The sequence below is a fragment of the Polypterus senegalus genome, chromosome 1 (assembly GCF_016835505.1).
Source record: "Polypterus senegalus isolate Bchr_013 chromosome 1, ASM1683550v1, whole genome shotgun sequence".
NCBI lineage: Eukaryota > Metazoa > Chordata > Cladistia > Polypteriformes > Polypteridae > Polypterus > Polypterus senegalus.
In genome coordinates, this window is record NC_053154.1 from 331,682,778 (window position 1) to 331,708,711 (window position 25,934).

At 44.6% G+C, this 25,934-nt stretch overlaps 1 protein-coding gene across 1 annotated transcript in view; it reads right to left on the reverse strand.

Annotated features, from left to right (window-relative positions):
- otog (otogelin) overlaps nucleotides 1-25,934 on the reverse strand; it is a 231,377-nt gene that overhangs the window by 77,737 nt on the left and 127,706 nt on the right. The window contains exons 26-30 of the mRNA XM_039740451.1: nucleotides 24,874-24,990; nucleotides 12,214-12,370; nucleotides 10,876-10,902; nucleotides 8,127-8,294; nucleotides 2,590-2,868 (exon numbers count right to left, since the gene is read on the reverse strand). Of these exons, the coding sequence (XP_039596385.1) occupies nucleotides 2,590-2,868; nucleotides 8,127-8,294; nucleotides 10,876-10,902; nucleotides 12,214-12,370; nucleotides 24,874-24,990 (748 nt within the window). The remainder of the gene's footprint in view (nucleotides 1-2,589; nucleotides 2,869-8,126; nucleotides 8,295-10,875; nucleotides 10,903-12,213; nucleotides 12,371-24,873; nucleotides 24,991-25,934) is intronic.

A 25,934-nucleotide genomic window follows, 5' to 3' on the forward strand; every position in this document is an offset into this window, starting at 1 on the left:
TGAGGTTTCCATCTCTTTGCATTTCGACCAAACGCCAATCGGTCCGAGCTCAATGGTTAGAATGCAAATGTCACTCAGGTTCTTGCACGTCACACTTTCTGTGTCACATCATGCCACCCACGATAAAAAAAAATAGAAAATGCAGACGGCCGAGCGTGCGGTCAGCGCCACCCCGAAGAAACAGAGCGGAGCAGCACGGGTCACTTAAGAAGTGAGGACAACGCAAGACCCCGAGCAGACCTCGACGCTGTGAGGAAGAGTGACAGCCCTGCACTCCCTCTCTGTCTGCGCTAAAATCAAAATGGGCAACGTTCTCACCGGATTAGACCCCTTCTCTCACGAGACCACCACGGGTTCATTCTCATACAGGTGGCAGCGGGCAACGTCTTTGTGAAATAACGGCAGGCGCTTCGGGGTGGAGGAGCGTGGCGAGGACGGTGAGCGACGTGAGGGTTGTGCTCACCTGTTTGACTAGCAAAAGAACAAATGAAGAAGAACAAATACACAAAATACAAATAAACAAAAAACAAATAAACAAATACGAATAAACAAAAACAAATAAAAGAACAAATTTGCAAAATGCAAATAAACAAAACAAATAAAAGAACAAATAAAGAAGAACAAATACAAATAAACAAAAACAAATAAAAGGACAAATACACAAAATACAAATAAACAAAAACAAATAAAAGAACAAATACACAAAATACAAATAAACAAAAATCAAGTAAAAGAACAAATGAAGAAGAACAAATACACAAAATACAAATAAACAAATACGAATAAACAAAAACAAATAAAGAAGAATTTGCTGCTTGGCCCGAGAGCCACATTGGCGTACTTTACGTCTAAACTTCTTAAGCATGGCAGCCGTGTGCCTTCTTGATTACAATCTTACTATTAATATTTCACAACCTCACTTCCTAAAAAAGCCTGGGACAGTATGGACAATCCTACTGAAAACTAAAAGGAGAGGCCTGTACATTTACTTTGAGTTGCAGTCCGAGACAAACAGTGCAAAGACGAGGTATTTCAGGTTTCACCTCTTCAACTGCTTTGATTTCAAAGATCAACATTTGTTGAGAAACTAACTGTGCTGACCATCTAAGAAACCCAAATAATCACCACAGACCTCAGCATTAACATCTGCTGTGCACCATCTATTAGAATGTATTCGGAAATGCATTTAGAAATAAAATGTTCTGCATGTTTCGTTCCAACAGATGGTGCATCACAAACATGTGTTTTCATTAAATGCACTGCTTTTGTCATTCCAGCAGATGGCGCATCACACATATTTGAAGTCATCAAATGCATTGTATTTACAAATCCCATACCAAATGGCATACGACAGAGAAATATGAATTTCTTTTATCATTCTAACAGATGGCGCACTACACACATTGGAAGTCATCGAATGCATTGTCTTTAAAAATCCTATACCAAATGGCATCTTCTTCCTCTTCTTTCAGCTGTTCCCGTTAGGTGTTGCCACAGCTGATCATCTTCGCCCATCTCCTCCTGTCCTCATCCTGTCCTCGTCATCTTGCTCTGTCACCCCCACCACCTGCATGTCCTCTCTCACCACATCCATAAACCTCCTCTTAGGCCTTCCTCTTTTCATCTTTCCTGGCAGCTCTATCCTTAACATCCTTTTTCCAACATACCCAGCATCTCTCCTCTGCACATGTCCAAACCAAATAGCATACAAGAGAGAACTATGCATAGCATTTGCCATTCCAACAGATGGTGCACCACAAATATTTGTGGGAGTGCATTTTATTACTACAAATATTTGTCATGCATTATCTGGTGGAATAACAAATGCAATGCACTTTATTACTACAAATGTTTCTGATGCACCATCTTTTGGAATGAAAATTTAAATGCATTCTATTGTGACAAACCAGCTGTGACACCCGTCTAAGACAGGGTTGAAATCCAAATAATCTACGTAGACCACAGCATTAACATTTACTGAGCACCATGCAATGCATATGTCTCTGTTTTATACCATTTGGTATGGGATTCATAAAAGCAATGTTAATATTTGGAATGGCACATGCATTTGAACATTAATCTAACTTGAACATTAATCTACCTAATAAAGAGTATAAAGGACAAAATAAGGTCACCTTAGGACCCCACAACCACAAAACAATGAGTCGCTTTTCCACCTAGTGGTCCAAGAGTATCATTACAGAAGCAGGCTACAAAAGCCCAACACCAGCTGTCTGGGCCTTCCCAGTGTGACGTTCCTGTCATTATTCCAGCTGTGAAGAGGGCTCATCAGTGCCAAGTGTGCTTGATATGGCCACACTGGCAGTACTTCTATCACTGTTGCTAATTCAAAGATCTCCTTGAACTCGACTCCAGTCTCAGGTGAATCAGTTGGCCAAGATCATCTCAAATGAGCTGCCACCGAAGGCCACAGATAAATAGATCAGAATTATTATTGTCGTGATTGTCAGAGCAGTCAGAGCCCAGAAGTGTCAGGTGTGAGGTGAACGTTTGAGTTGATGCGACTTCTCCGCCAGACCCATCACCCCAACACGTTCCTCTGGCTTTTCACCCCAAACTCTTTCTTACCTGAGAGCTTAAAGAGAGTCGCCCGCCTGAAGCCATCGCTGTCCTCGTACTTCATGAGGTGGACTCCTGAGCCCATGTAATGGAGGAAGAGGCCGGGATGCGCGTAGGACTCAAAGCTGTCGTATCCCTCGATCCACGTGTCCCTGTGAATCACAAACGTGCTCTCGTCCTCAAACTGACTGCCCTCCTGCCATTTGGTGAGCGCCAGACCTCCTGCTGCCCTCACTTGCACAAAATAGTTGGGGCGGTCGGCAGCTTCCAAAGACACCAGGCTCAAATCTGAGGAGGAAAAGAAGAAGAAGAAGAATCAGCAAGGGGCGGAGGTCTGAGCCACGGTCGGTCAGAGCAGGCTGACACCCCGACGTGACGCCCTTACATATGAGGGGCTGCCGGACTGTCATGACTTCGGTGTTTTCTTAACAGAACTTTAGCTTTTAATATCCAATGTGAACCTGTAGGGGGCTCCCAGGACCCCAAACCCAGACCACCTCTGCACTCATATGCACCCAGAGACTCTTATACTCTGCAGTTACCTTCACTCGGGCTTCTTCTCCTCGACACAACACAATGAGATGCAACGCTCTTCTTCACCTCCGACTTCAACTCACCTGGCTGGACCCCCTCCAGCACAGCAATAAGACCCCCGAAGAGCCCGGCAGGCTCCGTGATGGCTGGGAGGGAACGTCTGGTTTTAGCAGCATTCCCTCTTGGAACAAGTCAAGTTCCATCTCCTTTCGAAACTTTCCTTTTCATCCATTCGTACAGCCATTGCGGAGCCCCCATTTTCAAATGTCTTCTGCTCTGGGGGGCGTTTTCAAGAGTCTCCGTAACTTTTGGGGTAGCGTGGACTAAAGACGGACATGAAAATGCAGTTGTGTGGACCGAACCCTGGAGAGCACCCCGTACTGTCCGTGTGTCCCACCTGATGCATGGCTGCTCGGACGAGGACCCTGGTCACTGGTGGTCTCATGGAGCTGGGGGAGAGTGTGGTATACGGGGTGCCCTGGGTGAGCGGAGTGAGGCTAAGACGCCACGTGAGATCTGAGCGTTGGCTGGAGAAGCCAGCAGTCCTTTTTAAGGGCCGTCACATTAAGTGTGACATAAAGTGACAGATTCCATTCTTCTGTCTGTCTGTCTGTCTGTCTGTCTGTCTGTCTGTCTGTCTGTCTGTCTGTCCCACCAAGAAGCCGAGGCTCGTTACAATACTGAAAACAAAGCAACACTCAACAAGATCGCGTTTACGATCCAAGTGCTTCTACATAAAGCAGGGGTTGCTGGTCTCCATTTGTGGAAACCTCAGCATCAAGACAGAGGGGTCAGAAGCAAAAGGCACGGTGGCTTTGCGCTAGGAGTCCTCGTACCCAGCAACATAAAGCAAAATGCTGAGTGAGCTTTGGGTTCAAGAACATGAACAGTTAACCCGATTTCTTTGTTTATTTAGCTCATGCATAAGTAGAACTGATGTCCTGCAAGACGTGTCTGCCCGGCAGTGCCGCTCTGCTGGACGCATTCGGTGTTAACATTTACAATGCACCATCTTTTGGAACGTATCATGTAATCCACGGACGAGAAATTGAATTGCATCTTTCATTCCAACAGATGGTGCATCACAAACATTAGCACTGCTCTTTTGAATTCTATAGTAAATTAGCGAACAATCGGCTCTGTTTAAACGATTCTTCTGAGTGAAACATGGGAATCGATTCACAAGCGCAAATGAGTCGATCCAGCGGAGCTCAATGGGGGCTTCTGTCGCTTAGACAATCAAAGTGCGGCACTCGTTCAACTACTGGCCATCCGATTCAGGGCTCTCATTTACTTCACTTCGCTGTATGATTCTATCTAGTTAAATGAAGTCATCATCGACGAACAAGATCTCTGTCACCGTTATCATACAAGTATAATACGAGATCTTTATATTAGGTTGTTGTGATTGTTTGGTGAAACTCATTATGAGAATTGCAAAATATATAAATAGAACATTAAACTAAATAAAATGTTTCTGTCCCTCAGTTCTAAAAAAAATACTACTCTATTTTCTATCTCTAATGTTTCCTTTCACCTACTCTAGGGCACACGATTTATGGCTCGTTGAATGCGCTGAGAATAAGTTCTGTTAAAAATAAACTAAACCATTACCCAAGGACGAGTCGCGCTATTCTCATCATGTGATTTGCAGACAAGCCATACAATTGTCACCCATTTGATTCTTCGAAGGGTTACACAATTCTCGTTTATCTGATTCTGGAACTGAATCATTACCTGAGAACGAGTCTCATCATTTGATTTGCAGACGAGTCACATGATTCTCGTGCATTTGAATTGTGAACAAGTCACGTGATTCTCCTCCATCCGATTCCTGAACTGAATCATTACCTGAGAATGAGTTACGCTATTCTCATCATTTGATTTGCAAACAAGCCACACGATTGTCACCCATTTGATTCTTCAAAGGGTCACACAATTGTCATTTATCTGATTCTGGAACTGAATCATTACCCGAGAACGAGTCCCACTATTCTTGTTATTTGATTTGCAGATGAGTCACACAATTGTCATCCAAATGAATCATGAAAGAGTTGCACAATTCTCGTTTATATGATTCAAAATCTGAATCATTACCTGAGAACGAGTCTCACTATTCTCATCATTTCATTGGCAGATGAGTCACGTGATTCTCCTCCATCCGATTCCTGAACTGAATCATTACCTGAGAATGAGTTACGCTATTCTCATCATTTGATTTGCAAACAAGCCACACGATTGTCACCCATTTGATTCTTCAAAGGGTCACACAATTGTCATTTATCCGATTCCTGAACTGAATCATTACCCAAGAACGAGTCCCACGATTCTTGTTTGGCTTTGATTTTCAGAATTAGTGCCTTATTGCATTTGTGCATTTTCACTCTATTGTTATGCTTTGTAATTCAATGAGGTTAATATTATATAGAATTAATTACCAGCACTTGGAATGTATATTTTAATGAATATAAATAAGACTAGCCGACGCCCGCCATAGCATACGGCGGTGTAAGAATAAACACAGAAAACGGTAAGAAAGGAATTCAGAAATCAAGAAGAAAGAAATACTTCTTTCTTCTTCTTTCTTCCTGGTTCTTATTTCAGAATTATTGTGAAGAGTAAATAGCATGTGGGTATGAGGAAGGCCGCGCTTCTGAAATGTGATTACGTAAATGTAAGAGATAACAACCCCAAAAAGATGTTGTTGTAGAATGTCTCTAAGTAATTCCTGTAGCTTAATCCAGAAGACCCGTACTATAATTTCAGGTCTGTGCTCCGGGCTTTGGGTATCCGACAGTGCAGGTAGAATTTCTGGCCAAGCAGGATTACATGTGAAGGTGATAAATAAATCAGGCTGTCCGAATTTACGTACTATGGCCATGGCATCCTGATAGCTGTGTTGCATGTATCTTGGACTTCCTGGAAATGTGAACAGTAATGTGATCATTTTGCCTACACGTACCTTTTTATTTTCAGTCATTGCTTGCAGTGCGTCTGACTGTCCTTTTATTGTTCCACGCGCAGATCTCGTTGATCTAATCTGAGATAGTTGAGTGGCGCGCCCTCAGTTTTAACATACGCGTCTACGACGTCCTGCTGTAATAATTCGCCGCTGGAATGCAAAATGCTAAATGTATTCCTCATTGCTGATCTGTACGCGTAAAATTGGCATCGAGTAAGCCTGATTCGCTTGGCGGTTCTTTTATCGGGAACATGGCTGTAAATGTTTATGCGAGCCAATGTCTCCGTAAGGGAATAAAAGTAGTAAACCATAGGATCGCAATTCATACTGAGTGTGGAAATCTGTCTACAGGAGTTGCGTATGGGACAGAGATAGATAGATAGATAGATAGATAGATAGATAGATAGATAGATAGATAGATAGATAGATAGATAGATAGATAGATAGATAGATGAAAGGCACTATATAATAGATAGATAGATAGATAGATAGATAGATAGATAGATAGATAGATAGATAGATAGATAGATAGATAGATAGATAGATAGATAGATAGATAGATAGATAGAGGGATAGATAGAAAGTGTGTGTTTTAAATTATGGATGAATCAAGCAAACTGAATGAATGAAATGAATTGATTGACTTAACCGGGTAGTTTAAAAGAAATGAACCAGTCGAGCGAATCGAAATGCTCATCGTTATAACAAATGAGGCAACACAAAAACTGACGCTGCAACTTAATAAAAGAAAACAAAAATAGAAGAATTGGTCAAAGATACAAATGATGGAGGGAGTGCTAACACCACGGGAGTCTGTCTGATGATCTGTCCTGACTAATGTAGTAAAGTGACAGCAGGACTAAATCATGTCAACGAACATCATGTTCAATTAACGGTTACAGAGAGGACACGCTGGCCTTCCAGGACTGGACTTTGAGACCACCGTAGTCAGACCGCCAGTGTGATGGTCAGTGATGCTCCTACTTACTCTATCGGCCTTTTTCATTTCCTATCTTTTTTTTTTTTTTGTTCTAAGTTCCTTTACTAGATTAGAGTGTTAATGGGCGCCATCTGTTGGAATGAAAGTGCACCGCATTGCAAGAGTACACGTGACAAACAACTTGGGATAAACACACCTGGGACATGCGTGTTGTGGATGACACCCTTGTGTGAGTGGGCATGCAAATAACGATGTGGGTACAGCGCACTGTGGCTTCACTCCGTTTCAGGAAGTTGATGTTTCTACACTTGGCTGTGGCACCACCATGCAGTGGGGGTGCGGGGACAGGAAGCCTGGTCAGAACTGAGGGGCAGATGAATGTTAGCCAAATCCAGAGAAGTCCTGGAAGAAGACGACCTGATCAAGAGTGCAGACCACCTTAGACTGGAGTGACGATGGGTCACACGCTGTCATTGTGGCTTATTGAGTGCAGAGTGATGAGCAAAAAGGCCAAAGTTCTCCATTTAAAATGAAATCCACGACACCGTGAAGTGTGCAGATGGCGACGGAGTCCGAAGACTGTCTGAGCTCTCAGTGTATAGTGCCTTTCACGGACGGAGCACACTCATATGTGCCACTTCACCCTAAATAGGAGGGCAGTGTTTTTGCTGCTGCTGCTGCTTTTCAGTGTGCCTTCCATGTTTACATGGCGGGTGCGCAACTCACACAGGCGGGCAAACACGCTGCCAGGGCATCGTTAAAAAGGTCAAGGAAACGACAGCTGAGGCAGACCGTCGTGTTCCACCAGAAATGGCTCAGTTTCGAGGTGAACGATGTGCTGTGGGTCGGCCTCGGTGGGCAACTCGTCCTGTCACTTGTGCAGCTGTCCTTAAAGGTTAACTGGCACACACGTCATAAACGGATTGTTTTCCTCCCGACGGAGAGGCCATGGAAGATTTCTTTGGCATGAAGTAAACTGAGCACATTAGCATCAAGTGGGCGCCACTTACATGACACAAGTCTGGGGGGGTTCGTATATGTGCCAGTCCTGCCCACCCCCCCACACACACAGAGGCGTCATTCAGACTGTACAGGGAACACTGTGCCTACCGTGTGGCCTGGATTGGGACAATCCGGGGGTCAGCATAAAGCGCCTGGCCAGTCCTGAAAGTGTCACATCAGCCAGCACTGGGAATAGAAGCCCACCAGACAAGTTGGCAGCCAGCATCGTCCCGCTGTCCAGGTAAGTGATGAGGAAGAAGGGGCCATTTCCCAGAACTGTGAAGAAAATTACACACACATGTGGTTAGACCTGGCAGCCATGTCTGCACTTCGCTATGTGTGTGTGATTGTGATTGTGAGTGTGTGTGTGGAGTGAACCCTTTGATCAAATTGAACCCTTTGATCAAATTTTGAGAAGAATGTCACAACCACAATAGAAAACTGCAGAAACTCTAGTAACATAGGGAGAGACCCCACAGAGCAGACACTTAGTGACCTTCTCAGGTCCTACTGCCATGTGAAGATGACGAGACACAGCAATGCCACCTCCTGTGCCGCCCACTCGGACCTCTTCATCCATTTTCTGAACCCGTTTATAGCACGGTGGTTCCATCCTGGGAGCATAAGGGGTGAAGCACCCGGCCTGGTACATCGGCCCATCACCAATCTCACGGTGGGCATCTCTGGATTGCGGGAGTAAAATCAGAGACGACAGAGCAAAGTCACGAGGACACCGAAAGAACACGCAAAGCCCACTGCTGAGTACGCCGACCCTGGGACTTTTTATAAATTCTTATCAGTTATTATTTACTGGCTCAAGTACTCAGCTGCATGTCATTATTGGGGGTTTCGGACCCGGAGGCATCTGATGGGAATGTTAGTTTTTTCGATTCAATGCTTCCTTCTAAAGTTCATCTTCAGTTTGGGCCACCATTTTGTTTTTCTGTTCAGCTGCACTTCTATGCCAGTTTTGCCCAGTAAGGGGCGTGGCTTCAGAGGTCGTGAACCTGTCAATTATTCCTTAGTGAGATCAAAGGGTCATTTTAGGTTGACTTCCTTATTTATCCACTTGGTTTCCAATCCCCTTCTTGAACTTTCATTTATTCAATTGGTGTTTTGATTCTTTACATATTTTTGACCTTGTTCTCATCTTGCGGGTTTTGTTCCCTTGATTCACACCCTTTCTTTGTTTGTGTTTTATTTCTCTCTCCATCTTTTCTCCCAGCTGTTCTCTTGCCCTCTGGGCAGAATATCATGAACTGGGGGTCCCAAAGCAATTTCAAAAATGCCCACTAGAGAGGGAAGTCCTGTCAAAAACCCTGGCAAGATACCAAACAGGCCAAGCAGAATCTTTATAAAATGAAAGATCCAATGCTATTCAATAACAATGAAGCTCCATGGAGCACAAAGGTAACAGAATTTGCCAAAAACAACAAGACAACCCAATGTGACCAAAGGTCCAAATACAGAAACAGAAGATCACAGTTACTCACCAACTCCCAACGGCATTCAAATGTACTGCCGGAAACTATGGGAATCCCTCACCATTATAGGCCAGAGGGCAATCCCTGTTGGTGATGGCCAGGTGGTCCCAACCCCTTGGTGGACCACCCATAAAAGACAAGGCATATGACCAAGGCAGTTTATGCTGCAGAAACCAAACCAAACTCCAAACTAATAAAATATGAATTTCTAACATAAATCACAGTAACATAAACAAAGGTATCAAACTTGAACAAGGAGACATTAAACAAAGATTAGTACCCGAGCCAAGGAGGAACCCTGACTGAAATACAAGACCTGCTCAGACAGTAACTGGGAAGACTAGGAGGAAGCAATGACAACCACTGTGCCAGTCATGGAAAAAGGGCAGCAGGGTGGTGCATTTCAAATCAATCTATCTATCAATGTAATGCTGTGATCCTGCCGACTATGCTAAAATAAATATCTATCTATCTATCTATCAATCTATCTATCTATCTATCTATCTATCTATCATATAGTGCCTTTCACTCTATCTATCTATTATATAGTGCCTTTAATCTATCTATCTATCTATCTATCTATCTATCTATCTATCTATCTATAGTGCCTTTCACTCTATCTTATAGTGCCTTTCACTCTATCTATCTGTATAGCGCCTTTCAAATCTCTCTGTCTGTCTGTCGATGAATCAGTAGCCAGGACTGAGTTGGAGAGTCGCTTGTTCCGAATTGGAGACCCCCGAGCAGCTTCCGACTTTGCTCTGATCCAAGACGAGCCGCGGTTTCCTCTGAAGTCCCATCGCCGATAGGCTGCACTATTGTGTGATGTCCTCGCTCACACACTTGTGACACAGCAGGCGGCGCTCTACTCAGTAGCACACGACCACTCCCCTGCCATCCTCATCCTCATCAAATCAGCCAGATGGAGTTGGCCTTTGAACAAGAGGAGTGTGGAATTTTAACAGAACATCTCCAGGGACGGACTGACACGCAGGAAGTTCCAATGATAATCACTCAACGGCTTTCTTTGCACCAATTAATCAACGGCTTTCTTTGCACCAATTAATTCCAAACGGCTCTACGTAAGTCAATTCAAATTCTGTTGTGTAAAAAGGTAGAATTTTGTGCAGCACAGACAAGAGACACTCCAGGAGAAGCGCAGATGTACGTTTTGTTGTGCTGGTTTTGTTAAAAGTCGCGCGCTGAAAGTCTCAGACGAGCTACGGGAGGAGTGGTGATCGTGATGATCTTGTGCCCTCTAGAGGCGAAATCAAGAATTACAAGCGGAGTTTGTGTAAGGAGACAAAACAGCAGCCGTACTGGGCGAAGGTGACGTGCGCGGATTCATCAAAGGTGAAAAGATGAAGACTTACCTTTATTGTGATATTCACAGTCATAGGCTACAATGGAAAAAAGAAAGAAACAAAGTTCAGTGAGGGAAATATTAAACACAACTGAAAAACTTTATAAACACTGGAATTCAAAAAACAAAAGACATAAAGTTTACTTTAATAAGATCAGTAGTGAGAAGAGCTGACATTGAAAGGAAAAGCAGCGGTCTGAGAGCTTCGAGTGTCGTGTAAAGGAATCGGTGGGCTAAAAAATACCAACTCACTGCAACGGGCTTTGGGCTTAAAGCTCTTCAGGTGACTGCGACAAGTACGCCGCGTAATTACAAAGAGCACAAATCACAAAAGTAATCAGCAATGAAGAGAACAAAACAAAGGCGTCTGACATTAAAAGGATCCTAGCGACATCAACTCAGGAAGGGACATCTGGCAGTGAAGGAGTTCAGCTCAGCCACTTCATTAAGGTCTGGGGGGCTTCAATGACTTTATAAGGTCATCAAGTGGACAGAAAAAAACAAAACAAAAGACAGGAATACAAAATGAAAGACAAAAGAAATCCTGAGAAATGTTCAGGTAGGTTAATAAGTCACATTGGATATAAAGCACCTGCCAAGCGAGGACACGCAAGTATTAAGCACAACTGGATGCATAATAAGATAGATAGATGTGAAAGGCGCTATATAATAGATAGATAGATAGATAGATAGATAGATAGATAGATAGATAGATAGATAGATAGATAGATAGATAGATAGATGTGAAAGGCACTATATAATGGATAGATAGATAGATAGATAGATAGATAGATAGATAGATAGATAGATAGATAGATAGATAGAGTGAAAGGCACTATATAATAGATAGATAGATAGATAGATAGATAGATAGATAGATAGATAGATAGATAGATAGAGTGAAAGGCACTATATAATAGATAGATAGATAGATAGATAGATAGATAGATAGATAGATAGATAGATGTGAAAGGCACTATATCAAACAGATAACTAGGACAGACAGTATTTACTGAGAGTTAAAGGCGCTATATTAAAACAGACAGTTTATAATGACAGTGTAAGGTATTCTACAGTAAACAGATAGATAGATAGATAGATAAGTGAAAGGCACAATATACTAGACAGATAGCTGAACTTTAAGTGTGCTTTTTCAATTTTCCATAAAGAGGTGCTATATAATTGATCAATTGATTGATTGATTGACAGACACACATGTACAGATATGAAAATAACTATATTATAGATGGATGTCAAAGGCATCTTTTGATAGACAGACAAATGTGAAAGGCACTACATAACAGACAGACAGGTGACAGGTGACTTGACTGAAACAGGAGTTACTCACGGCAGACATCAGGGGACCGCCAGTCTGTTGCGATCCCATGCTGACAGCACCGATGTGCGTACGCCGCCACGCTGGTACAGAAGCACTCGCAGTCTCCCCCCCGGCTGCAGCCGCAGGTATCACTGAGGCAGTTCAAGTAAAACCAGGTAACATCAACCTGTGATAAAAGTGTATGAAGTGTCACACCTGGGCGTCTGAAGATCACCTTCCAGCCTCAGCTCTGGTATGCAGTACCACTCTGGGAGGACAGGGGGCGCAGTCACTGACAGTATTGTCTCTTTTTTCCCTTCACAGTGCAGAGGAGACTCCCACAGGGTGTAGCTAAACTCCTCCCACATTGCCCTGCCTCTTTGTGACCCTGTAACACCATAAGTTCCCAGAAGAAGGGGTCTCAGGTGGGATTTGAACCCTGACCCTAACCCTGACTCGCTTGAGACGGCTTATTTTTCAGAGAAGTCAAGTTTGCACCTACTTTCTGTTGTGCCACATTTCTGTTCCCTTTTTTTGGTGCGTGACATTAAACAGATTGGCCCAGTTACTACTATATATACATGAGTAGTGGGGGCATCTTCAAGACTCTGATATGGAATGTAATTCACCTCCGCACCATCGGTCTGCGCTGTCACCAACTCTTTCCCACCTTTTTCCCTCAGAGTGGATGTCAAACGGGCGAAGGGCTCCAACGTGACCTCCACTGACGTCAGGAAGCCCTGGGTGTTCCACCTAATCTGCATATAAGATGTTGGTGTTCAGAGAGAGAGAGAGACTGGGTCTATGGGGGTTCCTCATCATCATTTTCATTGACTTTTGTTGTCATTGTGTTTAATGTGGTGCCAGTTACCTGAGGATCACCCGGTGCCCCAACCCTTCACCTTGCTCTGCCTGCTTACATCCCACCAGAACTGGGTGGCGTCTGAAGCGGAGAGCAGTGAAGCCTGAATGTCAGTCGTGTCCTGCTTACAAACATGGCAGTGACAAAGTGGAGTTGGTAACTTGTGTACAATGAGATCTGATCAACAGCAAATAATAATAATAATAATAATAATAGTAATAATAATAATAATAATAATAGTAATAATAAAGTGTATCTGGCGTTAATACTTGTGCTCTCTCTCTCTCACTCTCGAATGAGCGAGATTCTCATGTCGTAGCTTGACACTCCAGGGACGATGGTGTAATGACATACGCCGTACACACACACACACTCCCACATATCACTATTGGTACTCGCCGCCTTCTCCATTCTCCGTGGTCTTCACTTCTCATAGACTCTGAAGAGATGCCAGCCTCACCACACACACACACTGTGCCACTGGGCAGCCATTATTGAGCCAAATGAAGGCGACTTTCACAAGAATCCTGCGATTCCGCGGTGTCGATGTGGACAGGCTGGCTCACATATACGGTACCGAGCGTCAGCAATGCGGCAGACACAAAGGCACACGCACGGGGGACGAGGGGCTCTACTGTAGTTTCTAGATTATTTCCGATTCCAAAAATTCAGTTTAGTTTAAGTTAGTCTTTTTAGTTTCATTTTATTTCTGTTTTATTCTTATATTGTAAACGGAGACATCAAGTCCTAAAGATTTGGGGCACCAGGGTGAACCCCATATAACTGAGGGATGATTTGGTGTTGAAAATTCACCCGATAACAGCAGAGCGTCGCCTGCAGATGAGAGTCTTAGTACGACTGACTCCAAGATGGGGGGGAGCCACTTTTCATTTGGATGATGCAGAAGAGGCGGGTCCGGGGGCGAAGACGGAAGTGACATCATACGTGGTACACCGTCAATTATCCATTCCACAGAGTTTGGAAGAGAAGAGGCAGTAGGTGACAGCGCCACCCCTGGCTTGGAGTGTAATTACCAGGTAGACAAGCCCTGAGGGCATGTGTGTGACAGCACATACAGGTTACTTTCAGTAATTACGGTAGATATTATGGACTGGGCTGGTGCATGGGGTCAGGCAACAAGGTGGTCGCTCAGGTGCCACTTTGGCTGGGGTGGCATTTCATTAACCTTTTCTTTTTAGATTTATGAAATAATATACGTGCCAGTGAGTCTCTCTATCCTGAATCTGCAAAATGGATAAAAATCAATTCATGACATAGATGTGACCTAATTAACTGTGTCACGCGTGTGTGAATAGGAGGAAGCTGAGTGGACCAAGTGGAGGTGATTACGCCAGGCCAGGGGTGGCAGGGTGCACTAATCCTACTTTTGTTATCTCTGCAGGCCAAATACGGGAAAACCTACCAGACACGCCATCAATGATGTCACTTCCGGTTCTGGCACCTCAGATGACGGAACTTCCACTTTTGGCCTTTAAAGCCGCCATCATTTCTAAATCTATGCAGCCAGGGGCAACATATGGGTGGCTGCCCCAAACCTTTCCAGTGTTTGTCGAGGCTGTTCATTTCACAACTGACATAAATGCCAACTACATGCCAACTTCAGCTGTTTACAGTGCAGAACCCATCTGTGAATTGGCTCAAAGTAGGAATCATCACCAACAAATGTGTCTACAAGATTCAATTTGAAAAACCTGAGGCCTGACACTGCAGGAAACACGTAACAATTGTGACTGTAGGTGGCGGGGAGGAAGGACAGACATCCTGGTCGGCATAAAAGATAGATTCAAACTGGATGAACTGGGTGAACAGCCTTGCCGGGAACAGTTCATTCCCCCACATCACAGGTGGCAGCATCCCTCAAGGCTGAACCACATTAAGACACCCGCAGGGCATTATGGGAGTTGGAGTCTAGAAACGCAGCCCTGTCGGGATCATTCGATACGCCAAGAGGCTGCAACTGGTGGGGAGGACTGCCCTGCTGGACCTGGACAGGCAGTTCCCAGTTCCCAGGTCCAGTTTAAAAGAGAGCCCGCCACCTCACTTAAGTCGAGTCAGAGTCGGGAGGCAGCGGGCAACGCTCCATTGGAGGAGGAAGGAGAAGTGTGTAGAGTGTGTGTGGTGCACCTGTGCTGGTGCTGCGTGAAGAAGGGCTCCCTTTTGTCAAATAAAATTTGAAACTGGAAGTGTGTCGGGAGTGGCTGTGTCTGCTGTTTGGGGTTCAGTGGTGCCCCCTAGTGGTTACTGGCCAAGCTGGCAGGTTTTCTTTCTCTTATAAGATCAAATCTATGAATGAAGAATATGTTCACTTTCTGTTCGGTACGCTGTATTAATGAGGGGAAACATTTCACGTGACCTTTGGACAATAGAGCTCAGAGTCAGGTATTGTGCGGTTTTCAGATTAAGGGCCTTAATGGCGATATAAAGAAAAATAATGAACAGAGTTGTTGCGCCTATATTTCTTTGAGCATGGGAAAGGCACTATAAATAAAATGTATTATTATTAAAGAAAAATAGATCATGGTAGCTCTGTGTTTAACCTGTCAGCCTGTCGGGTAGCTTACAGTGACGGTGACCGCGCAATTATCATTTCTAATATGCAGCTCTGTAAACTGTAACAACCCAGATGACATGTAGGCCATTGAATTAAACTGACGAGCCTAAAATTAACAGACAGTTCGGTGCAATCCGAGCGTAAGGCTCAGCTCTAAACCTTTACCCATGATGCCCCTGGGCTTGCGGCACACAGCTGGGAATGTGAGGAGCACCTCAGGGAGATGTCTGCAGAATTTAACACGCGTGCTGAGAAATGTTACGTGTTGCTTGTAATGTGTGTTTTATCTACTGTTTGGTGTCTTTGAGTGTTTAGAAAGGCGCCTACAAATAAATGAAATGTGTTATGAAATGTGCCTACTCAGAGGGAGTCGCTGAAGTTCAATTTCATTTAAAGTGTGCAGAGAGCAGGGATCTCGTCTTATCTGTACATAAGAAATAAACAAATGATTGTAGTTACAATATTTAAGTCATTATTCTGGTGCTGAACTATTTTTATATATCAGGTATTTCCAGAACAAAAAACAATATTTTATATATTTCTCTCTATTATAAAAAAAAATCTTGTAAGGAGACGAGACGTGATTTTCTCGGAGAGACTCTTACACGTCCCGCGAGACGAGACTTTGTGCCAAGAGATTTAACAGGCCCGGGGCTGGAAAATAAAAGGCAAAGAGCAGATGACAGAGTAGAACGTCGTAAAGCATTCAAAAACGTTGGCATGATACACATGCAGAGCAGGTTAGAGATAATCCATCCATCCATCCATCCATGATCCAATCTAACTACAGGGTCACGGGGGTCTGCTGGAGCCAATCCCGGCCAACACAGGGCGCAGGGCAGGAAACAAACCCCGGGTAGGGTGCCAGCTCACCGCAGGGCACACACACACTAGGGACAATTTAGAATCGCCAGTCCACCTGACCTGCATGTCTTTGGATTGTGGGAGGAAACCCACGCAGACACGGGGAGGACATGCAGACTGCACGCGAACCCGTAAGGGTCTCCTAACTGCGAGGCAGCAGCGCTACCCACTGCGCCACCGTGCGTTAGAGATAATGAGAGGATGAAAACTCAAACCACCAAATAAATGATAGTAAAGATCGCAAATGGAAATGATTACTCGGTGAAATAACGGAACAGCAAAAAGAGATCAAATATATTGTTCAAATTGAAACTTTAAGTCGGAGACTTGTAGGTCGTCTAATTTGTGTTGCCATCCAGAATTAAAAGATTCCAAAAATGTCGGTGCAGTATGAAGCCATATGAGACGGAGACTTTTAGCAGGAGATTCTTCTAAGTCACACCCAACTATTTACAAACAAGACTACCGTCATCTAACCTCTCAGTCGTGTGAAGGCTTCTGTCAGACACACTTCCTGCGCTCTCAGCTCTTATAAAGTTTATCAGGACAATCATTTTATACGTTCTAGATGACACGTCAATGACTAAGCGAAGAAGATGGACAAACAATAGAAAATTAGAGAGAAAGAGAAACGATATTCACTCATACGCAGTTATACGTTGCCTTGTCACGATGTAAGTCCGAACACGGAATCAAAATTCAATGCAATCTTGAAGAAAAGTTCATTCCAAATACTGTTTTTACTAAAGTAAAAGTGAAAATAATGCATATGTAACAATCCCCATGAAAATAACAATCTCTTTAAATTGTATATCCAGTTAAACAAACCCAGGGGTGGGTGAGCGAAGCGAGCAGAGGGCGGACCCCCCTAGTAAATTTTGGTACCAGTTGATACGAGGCAATACAATAACTGAAGACTAGGTGCTCTCCCTTGCCCTACGTGTACCTTCAGCGCCTGTCCTCGGTATTCGTGTGTGTGTGTGTGTGTGTGAACGTCTCTTCATCGGCGTCCCTCCCTTGTCCCGTGACGTCTTCCTCGACGACCTCCTCTCCGGTTTTCGTTCTTTCCGTCTTTGTTGGCGACACTCACTCAGCGCACCTCCTATGTCTTTACTCCTCCTTGTGCGTCTCACACTCGCACTTCCCCTTCTTTCTTTGAATTACCAAAGCCAATCGAATTGCTCATTGGCCTGGACACACAAACTTCAGTGTTTTATTATGAAATATAAAAACAAAAAGAAATGTCATAATCATAAATAAATACATAAACTACATTCGCAGGTGTAGCTCTCCCCCAGTAGAGACACGGCCGACTCGGTGACTGTACGAGGTTCGTGTCGCTTCACTGCCAAACGGCCCAGCGTGATTGGCTGGCAACCAGTCAGTGAGCCAAAGGACAAACACCTCAAAACCAAGAAGCCCCATTGTACGCTTTGACAAATGAGAATCTTAGTTAAATTTGATGCCATTTCTTAGACTGAAACAGGAGATTATATTTGGAAATAACATTTGTATTTTTCCCCGATCTCTCACCCTCAACAGCTGTGCAACGTGCCGCGTTTTCCAGGATTGAACGGCACTTACGCAAAGCCAACATCAGATACAGCCTCTTGTATCCTGCTAAATTGAGAGAGGAAATTCAAGGCAAGTTCTAGATTTTTAGTTCTCTGGATGAAGCAGAAAAAGAACAAAGACAATGGGCCCCGCCACTTTCTGAAATACGAACTTGAGTCGCATCGTGCAGAGAAGAACTTACCTGCAATTTGCTCCATTCGCAATGAGACTTTTGCTGTAATTATACATCCTGTTTTATTTATTTATTTATTTATCTATCTATCTGTCTATCTATTATATAGTGCCTTTCAATCGATTTATTTATTTATCTGTCTATCTGTCTATCTACCATATAGTGCCTTTCAATCAATCAATCTATTTATTTATTTCCTCCCCAAAGGGAACGGTTTAACGTCATACCCTGGGACTGTTTAAGATTATATTCTAAGTTTCTAGTATTTGGACTGTATTGTCAATAGAAATCTCTCCTTTAATCCTTCTAGACTGGTGCTGGGGGGCTTGCTTTGTTCTGGATGTGCTCCGTCTCTCAGTAGGTCAGAGGACTGGGACTTTGTGAAGTGTGATCCACCTTCACGAGGGAAGTCAAAATGGGCTGGGGGCAAAATGGATGGGTGGAGGGTCTGAGGGGGGGTTTAAGAGAGTAAGCTATTTTTAATCTATCCGTTTTACCCCCACAATTCTAAGTGCCAACGCAGCACAACAATAGGCTTTATAGTCCTAACTCCTGGAAAAACTGGAAATGAAGGTTTAAGCTATCGATTGTAATAATGTACAACCTTAATTTATGATTACAAAATGTCAACAAAAGTTCAGAGGCAATGTCTCCATGACCACATGCTTAACTTTGTGAGCTGGAATGTTAAAGGTCTCAATCACGAATTAAAGAGAAAGAAAGTATTCATTCACCTAACAGGTCTAACGCCAAGATAATATTTTCACAGGGGACCCACTTATTAACTCTTGGAGGGCTGAATATTTTTTCCAAAACACTCAGTTTTCTGAAAAGCACATAAAGCAATGGTCTCACACATAAGTCAACATGAAACATCTGTTGCTACATGCTGTGGCTGCTGTTGGCACATGTTTGGCATCTCTGGCAGCAGTGGCCGTGCAGGGCTGCCTCAATGGCCAGCAGAAATACATGGTAGGCCGGCTGCCTGGCTGTCTTCGCACAGCAGGTGGGCAGTAGTGGCTGTCACAGTGGGACTCGATATGGTTTGTACCTCTTGTCATCATAAGTGGTGGTCCTCCCAGGCGAATGCTGCTGTAAGCATATCAGCTACACAGATGTGTTCAGCACCATGATCAGCTGGGGACTGATCAGCCGATGCTCATACCTCACATTCGTTTTTGATCTCCATCTCTAGATTACTTGCATCAAACTCCAAGTCCGACAAGTCAGAGTCCGGTTCAGCGATAATACGTAAAATGTCCATGGAGTATTTTAATTTGCACATTCGCTTTAGTCTCAGATGTCGATGCCATTTTAGAGGTTGTTTGCCCTTCTCTACTGATGCACGCACAGGAAATCGAGCTTAAATCAGCAAAGCTACTCAACTGTCCTTCTAGTAAAGAGAGTCAAAGTAAAACGTAAGGGAGATTTTGGTCACAGTTATCACTTGACTACCGTCCTCTCCCCCTGAATTTCAACAAAAGTCAACATCAGCCCTGAAAGAGTTAAGTAAGGATCAGTTCTGGTTGCAAAGAGATTGGACAGGCTAAATATTCTACTCCAGCTATACCAAGAAAACTAGAGGTGTGGGACTCTTAATACATAGACCAAGTTCACTGGTGTAGTATCTGACCCTGTAGGGCGATTTGTGGTGGTGGTGATGGGTAGTAAAGTGATTTTGATAAATATGAAGACGATAGACACTTCATGCAAAACATATTCACATCCATTCTTAACTTGAAGATTCATAAAGTTATAATGGCTGGAGACTTTAACTGTGTTGTAAATCCAGACCTGGATAGGTCTTCAGCCCCAGGGGAGATAACATCTAACACTGCAAAGACAATCACACGGTTGAAAACCGATCATAACTTATCAGACCCATGGGAATTTGTAAATCCAAACCTAAGAGCATATTTCTCACCAGTACATCACTGGTACTCAAGAATTGATTATTTCTTTACTAGCCAACCCACGGCGTAGCATACGTCGCATAATCAGGCCACTTTTTAAATGATTTTTAAGCACAGAGGAGAAAAGAAACATTTGAAAAATCCGTAATTTAATAAGCCACCAAGAAAAGCAACATTACAACAATGCACGCTACGAACCAACATACAATTGTCCGTGAATGAAATCTGGAGGAGCGCCATCGCGCTTTCTCCTTCCAAAGCGAAGGACGGGGTTGAACGGCGCTCGTTCAGTACGCACTGCCCGCTTATGTGCCCGCCACCAACTCCCTACCTGTGAGTCACGTTGACTGTTAATTTTCTAACCACCGCCTCAGTCGGTTTCCACGTTGACTATTCATTGTTCTTTGCAGTCCCGGCTGCTTTGTTTTTATATATATAATCCACCAAGTCACCCGACCATAGGGGGCTTTATAAAGGGCAGGGACGTAATCAGTGCGAGCGTATGATCCGCACGTACTGGGAATTTCTCGTTCGTGGGGAACAATTGCAAGCCACGGCCTCCATCACGAATGGGGTTCAACGGCTTACGCACGGCTCCCCGCGCCAGGTAGACACACGTTGATCCATTCAGTGTAGCGCGCGTGCAGAACCGGACATACAAGTACATCACAGACCTGTTAATGCTCAATCTCACGTGGCTGAAAGCCACTTGTCCCTCTAAGAATTTGGACGCCGACCGCTGTTGGGTCGTGTAACTATTTAGCAGGCGGGAGTCTCGTTCGTTTTCGGAAATAAGCAGCCAAATCGCTCCACCAACTAAGAACTGCCATGCACCACCACCCACAGAATCGAGAAAGAGCCATCAGTCTGTCAATCCTGTCCGTGTCCGGGCCCGGTGAGGTGTCCTGTGTTGAGTCAAATGAAGCGAAAGGCTCCACACCTGGTGGTGCCCTTCCGTCAATTCCTTTAAGTTTCAGCTTTGTAACCATACTCCCCCCTGAACCCAAAGACTTTGGTTACCCGGTTGGCTGCCCTGTTGCGGGGCCTGCATTGGTGAAGCAGGTGAGACGGTAATGAAACAGAGGCACAGGGCTTATTGGTTTTTAAAGACTGCCTCCTTCATTGGGTTTTAACCAATGCACGGAACGAACCAACACACAATGCGTCCGGCGCTCAGGGTGGAACGGGAGGAGAGGAGAAGGACGTCCACTCCGCTTCCTCCGTCATGCTAGTCTGCTGTATGCACTGCCTGCTCATGTGCCCACCTTCAACTCGTCACTCGAGTCGTTGTCGTCTTTGTACAGTCCAGATGTACCTGTGACTCACGTAGACTTTTCATTGCTCTGTGCGGTTTTGGCTGCCTTTCTATATATAACGGTGGTAGCGAGGTAGGAGGGGGTGTGTACAAAGTGCAGGAGTATCTAAGAAGACGCATGTTTGTCACGGATGCGAATTGCTGTATGTAGCGTGTAAAACAGTTTGCTATGGTGCACGCGATTGTGCGTCGTAACCGAAAACTCGTTTTTTAAAGACTGCTCACTTCATTGTGTTTTACCCTCAGTTGTAAAGGAACGTTTTAAGGATCACATGGGATACCCCTCGCAAACCGTTTTACACGCCGCATATGGCGATTCACCTCCGCGAGAAACACGCCTCTATGAACAGTCAACGTGGGTCGGAGCTGCATGTGACCTCTACGACAGACGAATATAAATGACGCCGGTTGTTCTGTGTCGCGTCCGAGTTGGTGGGCGTGGCTCTGTGAGTTGTCGTCGTATCCAATGGTCTTGGAGTTGGTAGGCGTGGCTCCTTCCTGTGTGCGCCATAGGTGTCTCACTTGTCGGCGGCTTAGTGAATCCACGCCCCTTCCGGCGTGCTTTCCATGGTCGTCTTGCCTTAGTGAATTATATATATAGATAGATAATAATTTTTTGCCCACAATCAAATCTTGCAAATACAATGCTATTGTTATCTCCCATCATGCCTCTCTGATCATGGAGCCCACATCGCTATGCCCCACATGCTCATCTCGCAGCTGGTGTCTTAATTTAACCCCCTGTTATTAGCTGACAGAACTGTACAGAATTCATATCCAAGCAAATCGATTGTTTTTTAGAGACAAATACATCCTCAGAGGTCTCTGCAGGAATACTTTGGGAACTCCCTGAAGGCTTTGTTAAGAGAACAGATTATCTCATCTCTCTCCCACAAAATTAATTTGGAAACCGAGAAAGCCTCATAGTTAATCAGTGAAATTACCAGAATAGGTCAAGAACACGGCAGGCTCCCTAACGAGGCACTTTACAGGAATAGACGGGCTTTGCAATCTTGACAACAAAAGACTGAGAACAACTCATTTTTAAATCATTACTATGAACATGGAGAGACAGCTAATAAGATCTTAGCTCAACAAATCCACAAGCAGGAAGTTTGCAATGCAATCCCAGCAATCACCAACACAGACAGAGACAAAATCATTGGCCATCAAAATATAATGCACACATTTAGAGACTACTATAAGGCCTTATATTCTACTCAGATTAAAGAAGACAAGACACAACCTAAAGCGTTTTTGGATGCATTACAGATACCACAACTAGATACTCTCAGTGCAGAGGAATTGGATAAACCTCTCAGAATTACTAGGCACTATGAACTCACTTCAGAGCGGAAAAATCATCAGGCCCTGATGGCTACCCTGCCGAATTCTATAAGAAAATTTTAAGTTAGCTCCCCTTTAATTAGCAACATTTACAGAAGCCAGAGACAATAAAATTCTACCTCAGACTTTTTGCCAAGCAGTAATTACTGTCTTTCATAAGCAAAATAAGGACTTTTTACAATGTGCATGAGACCAATCTCACTTCTGAATAATGATGTTAAGATGCTCTCCAAAGTCCTAGTTAGAAGGATTGAGAAAGAACTTCCCTTCAGTAACATCACAAGACCAAGCTGGATTTATTAAAGGCAGACCCTTAGCTGTCAATCTTCGAAGCCTTTTCATTGTAACATATTCACCCTAAAGTCTAACACCCCAGAGATTTTATTATCGTTGGATGCAGAAAAAGCATTTGATATGGTTGAATGGAACCACCTTTTCACTACATTGGAGTAACTTGGGTTTGACCTGATCATTTGTGCATGGATCAAACTACTGCATAGCAGTCCCGAAGTTTCAGTTTGTATTAACAACATTAATTCAGACTACTTATCTGCAATAAGATGCTCCCGATGTTCTATCAGACGGTTGTGGCGAGCGTCCTCTTCTACATGGTGGTATGCTGGGGAGGCAGCATAAAGAAGAGGGACGCCTCACGCCTGGACAAACTGGTGAGGAAGGCAGGCTCTATTGTAGGCACGGAGCTGGACAGTTTGACATCGGTGGCAGAGAGACGGGCGCTGAGCAGACTCCTGTCAATCATGGAGAATCCACTGAACAGGATCATCTCCAGACAGACGAGCAGCTTCGGGACGCCATGAGCAACACAAAGTCAAACCAGCGGCCCCAAAGTGACACACATGAAGGTGTCCAGTCTTCATCTCAGGTCACTGGATAGCATCCATGTCTCACAAACTGGGGGCACCAGGGTTCTAAAGACTTGGACCTTTGTCCTTTTGCTGATATCGGGAGCACCAAACACCCCTTTTATGACCTCATGACCCCCAATGCTCTCCCAATCCGTCTACTGACTTCACAGGAAGAGTCACCAGACTCACATGAATGTCACTGCCGAGGTGAGTAAACCTCTCGATGACGAGGTCGTCACTCCCTCTGCAGACAGACACACTGCTGATGGCCGTGCCCAGGTGATCATTAAAGGCCTGGCTCTTTGTTTTTATCAGGACCCTCGCAAACCCAGACACTCCGACTCCTCACTCAGTCTCTCGAGCGCCCTGATCAGAGCCTCCATTGACTCCACGAAGATCACAGCGTCGTCAGCAAAGTCGAGATCCGTGAATCTTTTTTCACCACCAGATGCACCCCAGCTGCTGGACCCCACGACTCTGCCCACCACCCAGTCCATGCAAGCACTGAACAGAGTAGGAGCAGAACAGACCACTGATGACCCCCAGAATCAACACAGAGGGTCTGCCTCCACTCTGCACAGCACTCACAGTACCAGTGGACAGGCCGGCCATGACATCCAGAAACCTCGAGGGGATCCCGCGGACCCTCAGGATGTCCCACAGGGCAGCTCGATCAACCGAGTCGAACGCTTTACGAAAATCGACAAAGGCTGCCAGGAAACTCTGCCGATATTCGTCTTTGTGCTCCATGAGGACCCTCAGTGCCAGGATGTTTGTTTGTGACAAACACCAAAAGTGTTTCTTGTTATTTATTATTTATTTCATGTTGTATTTTAATATTTCTGTATGGTTTTAGTCTTCATATTGTTTTTTTGTGAATTATTCTATTGGAGTTATTATTTTACAGGCTCTGTAGGCCTGTCCTCCAATCGGTGTGCGTTTCACACGTCAAATCGGAGTAAACACGAGACGAGAACTCGAGGACAGAAACCTCCTAAAAACTACGGGCAGTACATGAAGAGGAGCAAAGACGCCCCTCACAGAGTCCCACTCAGAAGATTCCTGGGGGTCTCTCTACGTCTGTCCCCTGTAACTGGATGGCCGACGCGTCCCTTGGCACCTACTGATGATGTCTGCAGTCCTTCAAAGGCCCTCTTGAATGCCACACGTCTCTCCACTAAAGAAGGCTCTACAATGAACTCACCAGAGAATGGCAGGCCTCAAAGACGTCCCCCAGCAGGATGGCGCAGCGCGTCTTGGCAAACGGCTCCCTCAGTGGGTTCACGCTGCATGGATTTCGGATGTCAGGGCTGTTCACACACTAATTAAAAAAATAAGAAAGGAAGCAAACTGAGAGTCTTTTCTTAAAGGTGAACGTTCAGCTCGTGTGTCTTCTAAAGCACAACCACATAGCGACTGATGAACGCAACACTTAAAGAAAAAACACAGTGGAGCATCACATAAAAATCAAATCAAGTCGTAACAAAAATGTCCCCATAAACCTAAAAGCAACAATTGTCACATTTTTAAAAAGGATTATTAAAAAAAAGTCTGGTGAGCGACTAGAATGTCACCCTGTCACCATCACTGTCACTGACTTCTCTTGACTGAGGCTTTGGGTCAGAATACAATTTCAACAAACCCACACTTTGTAAGGCCTTGGGTTCTCCTTCTTGGTGTCACTCGTCACTCGACGGGCTCTTCATGTCACTTTACAGCAGCACAGTAACGGAGACCCAATGGGAACACAGACTGGCGGCAGGTCAGAACTTGGCACCTCGTGGGCAACGACTGTCAGCATTAATGGAGGTGCAGCCGGGGGGCTGCAGGAGGTCAAAGAGCACCGTCTGTGAAAGGGTGTGCGGTGGGGAGGGCAGCTCGAGGTGTAATTGGCTACGTGGATGTAGTAGGGTACAGGATTCAGTTATCCATACATTGGTTTATATATTTAATTACAGGTTATTTCCAGGTTTTAATTCAAATATTGGAGAACAAGGAGGGGCAGGAAGAACTCACAAAGTATCCAAAGGTGGGCTGTGGGTCAGAGAAGACATTCGCGGTGTGGCGGACAACCGGCAGCTCATCCTGGCCAGGACGCCTCTGTGATGGAAGGATGGGGGAAGAAGGCCTTTTCAGGTCACTGCACCCTCCCAGCTTCCCTGGGATCGGACGGTGTGGGAATCCTGGAACTTGGAGGTCAGTTGCGCAGCCCTGTTGGGTGCCACCAGGGGGTGCTGTATTTATAGCCCGGAAATACTTCGAGAT